General features: G+C 45.7%; 1 protein-coding gene across 1 annotated transcript in view; it reads right to left on the reverse strand.

The window, feature by feature from the left end:
• Window positions 1–118: 118 nt before the first annotated feature.
• Window positions 119–7,076, reverse strand: part of LOC104498188 (mitogen-activated protein kinase kinase kinase MLT-like) — a gene marked incomplete at its 5' end in the record, with an annotated part of 33,502 nt that continues 26,544 nt past the window's right edge. The window contains 3 exons of the mRNA XM_010141541.1: window positions 119–798; window positions 4,974–5,124; window positions 6,131–6,205. Coding sequence (XP_010139843.1) covers window positions 119–798; window positions 4,974–5,124; window positions 6,131–6,205 — 906 coding nt within the window. The remainder of the gene's footprint in view (window positions 799–4,973; window positions 5,125–6,130; window positions 6,206–7,076) is intronic.

Genomic DNA, 7,076 nt, shown 5'->3' on the forward strand with positions numbered 1-7,076 from the left:
AGCCCCCCCCAGCCAGTGAGCGAGCTGTTGTCTCATCTTCAGTGCAGCAAATTAAATAGGAGCAGGCATACCTTCTCTAGGTTGAATGTTCAGTTAAACAGAGGGGAAAAGTCCTCCCTCAGAACGTCCTCCGACCCCGCCAGCTCCCCCTGGGCCTCTCCTTCCCCACCTTGCTGGCAGTCTGCCTGTGGGACCTCTTGGCATGCTGCACCTTTATCCAGCCCCCCTCGCTGACTTTGCTCTCCCCTTCAGCCCTCCTGGGCTCGCTTTCGCCCTGTGGGGGCATGCCTGGGATGGCCTTGGGCTGGGGGGAGCCGCGGGGGTACCTGCGGTGCTGGGAGGCCGGTGGGGCTGCTGCTGAGGAAGTCCTGCAGGCTCTTCCTGAGTGTCGGGGGGACACCGGGGAGCCGGTTCTGCTGCGCCGCCCATCTGAGGAGCTGTGGGAGTTACCACTCTGCAAGGCATTTCTGCCTTTGCCAGCAGACCTGTCCCTCTCCGAAGGGGTGTCGGAGGCCGTGCTGGAGGTGCTGCTGCCTTTTGAGTTCAGGTGCAAATTCGAGAGGTTTCTCATCAAACTGTGTGAGAGGGGAGAGGAGTTTCTGGAGTGGCTGATGGATGTGAACTGGTAACTGACAGGACCGCGCGTCCTCCTCACAGCAGCGGCATAGGAGTCCTGGCTGCGAAGGTAGGGCAGGTAGTGGGTGACGGTGGTTGGGCTGTGGGGGTGGCTGTGCTGGGGAGAAATGGCTTTCGCTATTTGATGCATCCGCAGAGTCTGCATCCACTGGCTGTCGATGCCTGGTATGGAAATGGAAAAGGAGTTAGCGCTCTTTGAATTGATAGAAAATTGTTCTCTGGTTGACTGAAGGTCTGAGGTTAGGTATCAGAGTTTCTCACGGAAGAACCTTGACATATCTCAAACCACTCCTTCCCTCCCAGCCTTGCAGCAGATAGGTTCAATGTTATGGTTGAACATGATGTTGGACTTTTAAAATAGCAAATGATGCAAATATTTATGATGCCAGTGAAGATTATGGAGTTTAGTCTAGAAGACAGTTACCAAACCATCCATTTGGCTGTTCAGGTGGGATCCCACTCCCAAGGGTCTCCCAGTGTTTTTAAATCTGGGAGTTTTTAAAACTCCCAACCTGTTTTTAAACATTTCCCACGATGCTCTTGGCAGACTTGTCCCCAGCTTTCATTGCAAAAGAGCCTGGACACCTCCAGAGCAGGCATGGGGCAGGCACCCCAAGGTGCTGGCACTGTTGCAGCATGGGCCTCCACCCGCATCTCTCCCAGCTGCCATGGTCACACCATTCGCAGCCGAGTGCAAAGACAGAGGCAGTATAGCCCCAGTGCAAATCACTGCTGTGGCAGCCAGACTCACCTCCTCTTGTTCCACTTTCTCTTCAAACTGCTACATACCACAGCAACCACAGCCACTTCAGTTATTATTGCTACAAATTCAGAAGTCGATCCACTTTGCATCCTCTAGATACTGAATCTAAGCCCCAGCTACACTGCCCTGTCTGGCTTTGGGCAGAAAATCAACTCTGTATGTGGAAAAGCTGGTGAGACAGCAGGCTTCAGGCACGATAGCTCAGACTGTGCTTAACTGTGAGAGACTCAGGGTATTACAGTTCCCTCACACCTACTGTGACAGTCCTGGTCCAGGTAGCTCCCAGAGGCCAGACTGAAGTGCTTTTGAAAATCAGTCCTGTGGTTTGCACAAAATAGCAAATTATAGCAAATACAGCAGTTGTAAATTTTCCATTTGAACTGCAAGGGCTGCCTGGTTTACTACTTTGTAAGTAGACACCAGGAATTCATCTTATCTGAGGTCACAGCACTGGCCAAAAACCCATGGGGAGCAGACTAAATAATTTTGCTCTAGAGAGATTTGTATGATTTGTACTGAAAGATTGCTAATATCATTCCAAGAGGAAAGCATAACTCTGCCAGCTTGAAACAGCATAAATGCGACCAACATGCTATCGTCTTTAACAGAGGACCCCAGCTCCTCTCTCGCCTTTTGCTGGTTTTCCAGGGAAAGACTCCTTATGCTGCGAGCCCTCTGCCTCTCGCTGCGATGGTGTACTGTGTGTAGGGAGTTTTGTGGGAGCTGGTTGGCAGCTCTGTTTTTGTTAGGATTGCTCCTGTTGTTAAGATGTAATGGACGGTCTGGTCTCTTCCATTCCTCCTTTCTCCAGACTTTGCTTGTAATACAAGAGATTCGAATCACTTCAACTTAATGCCAAATATGTCAAAAGGAAACTGTCTTTCCTGTCAAAGTGCGAGTGTGACACTGCCACAGCGGATAGCTCCAGATGCACTGAGAGATGAACCTCTTTTCATAGAAAGACAGATGGCAATTGCCTTCTCTGCTTCTTAATCTCCTTGAAAGTCACAGTTCCAAAAGAAAAATGCATGCTGAAATGTACTTGCTAGACACCATCTCCTCTGCCATTCCCCTGTGCCCTCCTACCAAGGCTGCGGATGTAATACACAGACCTCACAAACCTGGAAGCAGCAGCCTCAGGACTTGAGTCTGGATCTTCAGTTGTTATCAGCTCTCAGGTGGCCACTACATGTCCTGTGGGACCAGCAGCAATGCTGTCCTGAACGACGGCTCCCTTTAAGCTCTTCAGTCCCCACTCCTTACAGCCAGCCATGGTCACCAGCCCAGGGACCAGATGCCCAGCAGAGACCTCCCACTGATGCCCTGTGGGACAGCCTCTCACTTCTCACGGGCTGGGGTGGCTTCTCTCTCATATGGTCTCTGAACCGCCAACTCTGTACACTGAATTAAATGCTCTATATGGCAGCCTGCAGAGGTAGTACCTTCTCTGCTTGTTATTTTAGCCTTTTAGACAGTATAACCTTTACCTCTGTGCTTGGATTTGGCGTTGTTTTATACCTGGGATAGATGGTAAAGAAGACAGGCCAGAAGGTTTGCTAGAGCTGAGACACAGCTTTCACAATGGATGGATATCCACCTCCTATGAACCGTGCCTATTAACTTGGGTGCTGACAATACATTAGTGCCTTCATGTAACTCCTCCATGTGCCAAAGTGACAGACAAGCTCTCCCACTGCTCACCACAAAAAAATGAAAGTGGCTTGGCTTACTGCAGCAGAGCCAACCTGTGAAGATACACACCACCACACTTTGGTATGGCTGAATGGCTCATCATCCTGAAACCAGGGTAACTTCCACAGCAGAGCTAATCTGCAGTGAAGATATATCTTTTAGGACAACCTCCAGGTGCCATGTGCGTTTAAAAACACAGTTGTGTTGCAAATAGATCACAACAGCTTAGAAATAAAAGCACCCATTTTAGATGTGGCTGTAGTCTAAACCTCTCAACCCTCAATTCAGGAGGCCATTCGTCTACATTTGGCAGTAGTATACACAATCAGAGTTCATCCTCCCCTGTGCTGTCTCTCAGCTGTCCCAGTCTGAACATTTCTGCAGCCCTACTGTGAACTCAATCAGAAAAAACTTTGGCTAACGAAAACCTTTACAAAAAGAACAGTAGATCTTTAAGGCAGAACCAAGTTGAGTTTGACTATGCCAGCAGCATACTTTAGTTAGGAAATGAACACTGCAGTGCACAGCCAACTGTATTATTACGTGTATCTCAATGAGCAAGTCAAGTCCCAGAAGCCATAACAAACACTGTTCCAGAAGTCAGGTAATGATGAGCCAGGGCTGGCTCAAACTGGAAGGCTGAGCTGTGGGAGAAGAGTGCAGTGGGAAGATTGTGGGAAGAGCAGGACATCAGGAGCACCTATGGGGTCTGCCAGGCTGGCAGCATGTACCTATCAAAACAGCGTATCTCCCACAGGGGACTTTCTGCCACCCCACATGCAGATTCTGAGGCTACAGCCTTGGTATGTGTGAGTCCCCTGCACGAGCGCTGGCCAGAGCAAGAGCAATCCTCACCCACACATCTCTTCCAGGATGCACCCCGTATGCAAGCACAACATCTATGCAAAGCTGGCTGTGAGCTGGGTGGCCAAGAGCAGGAGGAAGGAGCTGGCTGAAGCACTCCTGCTGAGTTTGGGTGGCAGGGAGAGAAAGCAAGAATAAAAGCTGCTGAAAGCACTGGTGCCCCAAATCCTCTAAACAGCTGTGGAAAACTCCATCGTTCCCAACAGACAGAGGGTAGAGATGTGTGAGATTGTCTCCTTTCCCAGCAGATGTCTTACTGCCATCTTGGCTGAGAAACACATCTTCACCCCAGGCCCTGCACACTTAGTGTGGGCACTACATGTAATTCAGTACAAATCCTTTTGCTATGCTATGGCTCCACAAAGCTGAGTACACTCTTGTCTTGGTGAAGAGGGCTGGATTTGGAGGAGAAGGGCAGATTTTCTGGCTGATCCTCCAGTCCAGTGTCCACAAGTATACTTTGGAGAAGAGCAGGCCTGCCATCGTGGAAAGGCTACTGTGGATAATATGCCAACAGAGAGGGGGAGAAGTCTGGACTATAGGCAGAAACATCTCTCCCAATGACCTTCTACACTGGAGGAGATCAAAAGGTTGACCCAAAACTGACCCAAGGAAGGGGCGGAAAAGCATCAGGATTTAAGGCTTTTACTGCTGGAAGGTGTGAAGCATTCAGGGTTTTGGGGCAGAAGGATCTGAGCTCTTTGTTTGCTGTTGATGTGCACTGCAAGTGACTACAATAGAGAAAAGATTTGTAATTAATCACCACCTCTAGTGTGCTCCAAAGCAGGAGGTCACCCCCCTTAAATCACCTTGTGATATAGAACATGTTACTAGTCAAAGTTTAGCCTTTAAGCCAAGTCAGACATGCCAGGGTGCTCCTGCATGCATCTGGGACCACGATGCCAGCTGATGCTGCAAGATATACTCTGTTCTTGGAACAGAATAATAGCATTGACTTTTTGCTGTTCTCCCCATATACGCCTTGCCCACGTCAGCAATGAAGTTTGTGTGAACTGACTTGAGTCGGATTTGCTCCGTGAATTCCCCTCAGAGCTGGGAAGCGAGGTCTGTATCATGAGCTGTACTGTCTCAACCTCGTCCTGTGGTTTCACCTTGCTCCAGCAGATAGCTTGGATGTGCTTGGTGGTTCTGGGAGCTCTAACATCACTCTGTCAGGAAGGACAAAACACACGTGAGGACATAACATACATAACCCACAAGGCTCTCCTACATGGGAACTAGCGCCTGGGTGGCAGCAGTGTTTTCAACACAGTCTTTTGCAAAACCACTTCGCCAGTTCTCAAGTATTTTTAGACTCCAGATAATTTTGGCTGGTATTTTGTGATTATGCTAAAAATGTGGTAGTGAATAACTATTTCAATTCATGTACCACGTGGAGGAAAGATCTGAAGGCCTTTCTCTACAAACACGAAAATAAATTTCACTAGTTTTATTACTGTGAGTCTCAACTAGGCAGTGCTTTCTGATAAAAGAGGTAGGACTAAGCAGGTATTTTTGCGGGGGGACCCCACACAAAACTTTCCTAGAGTACCAAGCTCTTCAGTTTGCTGTTAAAGGCCTATGACTCCTGTGAGAAACTTGAGGATGAAAGAAAACTACTGTTCTTCACTTATGAGATGGGCAAGAAAGGTCCAGGATTTCTGTTTCTCCATCTCTGCTTGAATCCTTTCTCAGGAGAGAGCTGGAATCTCAAGTGATGCACAGCACTGGTCTTTATAAAAACACTTTTGTAAGTAACTGCAAACTCTTTTTACAAAAGCAAATTTCTATCACATTAATTGTCTCCCGAGTTTTATTTTATCTTATTTTACTCTTGACTTCTCTTTTTCTTTCTTCTCCTGTTGCTTCTCTGCTCTCCTAATTAGGACTTCATTGAAAAGGTAAAAACCAGTCACTTCAAGTAATGCAAACAACACTGACCATTACACTTCAAGTGGAAGGAGTTTTCATCCTTGAGAAAAAGAGCTGACCCAGGCAGCAGTCTGAGGACACTGTCTCTGTAAACCTCATTCAGCTTTTGCTCTGAACTTTAGATTTTACAATTAATTACAGGCTGCTGAGACTTGATTATAGGATATAACAAAGCCAAAGTCCACACCTCCTGTGTAGGTTTTACCTTGGATAAACAAGTTTTATCTGTTTCTTAGAGCTTACCTCATATGTAACAACACATTCTACAGACTGGTGCTCCTCTATCCCCACAATCCACTTCTCCATTACAAACGGTGGCTGAAAAAAACATGATGGAAGTTTTACAAGGTGTGCTTCACATCCTGACTTGTTTCTGAAACACTCCAAAGATATTTTCAACGTTTGCCTTTTTTCATCTGTTTCCATGTTGTTAGTATCAACACTTTCCTTAAAATCTTAGGAAGCAAAGCAGTATCTTTTGGAACGATTTACTTCCTTCTTTGCAAAAGGGAACTGAGGAGAGATTTCTATAAATAACAGACAGTAGGTAAGACAACATGAAATGTTTTCATGGGGGCTTAAACCTTTTCCATTTTTGTGCATGAACAGGTTTTTTTCTGTTATACTTACAGAGGTCAGGAAGAACAAACATCTAGAGATTCCCAGAAATAGTCCCTGACAGACATAAAAATGTTCAATTATGTGAAAAGTAATGTTATTGTATAGTTATTAGTATTATATGTGAAAAGTAATGTCATAGTATAGTTATTAGTTCATTTCACTTTAAGCTTTTTTTTTTTTTAGGAAAAAATAAAATGTCCAAGATGAAAATTAAACAGAAAATTATTTTACAACACAATAACTATTATTATTATTATTTATTACTATTTTAAAAATCGCAAGTGTTGTTCCAGAAATCACACTACAAAAATAGTATTAGCATTAATTAAATACAGGAATCCTTGTTTCGCAAAACCTCGTATTTTCATGTTTTTCTAAATTCTGCCTGTTGAGAATCTGATTTTCAGTTTTTCCTTTAGAGAAAATAACCAAAGGTTCCCCCCATATTTTGCCTCAAAAATTCACAGTTAAAAGCATTCGGGAGTTTGGGGTTTTTTTTTGAGTGCATATTAGAACAGCTTTCTAACTGGTAATCAAGCTGTGTATTTTTTTTTTTTTTTCATTTAGG

Source organism: Buceros rhinoceros, unplaced genomic scaffold, assembly GCF_000710305.1.
Source record: "Buceros rhinoceros silvestris isolate BGI_N320 unplaced genomic scaffold, ASM71030v1 scaffold16608, whole genome shotgun sequence".
Lineage (NCBI taxonomy): Eukaryota > Metazoa > Chordata > Aves > Bucerotiformes > Bucerotidae > Buceros > Buceros rhinoceros.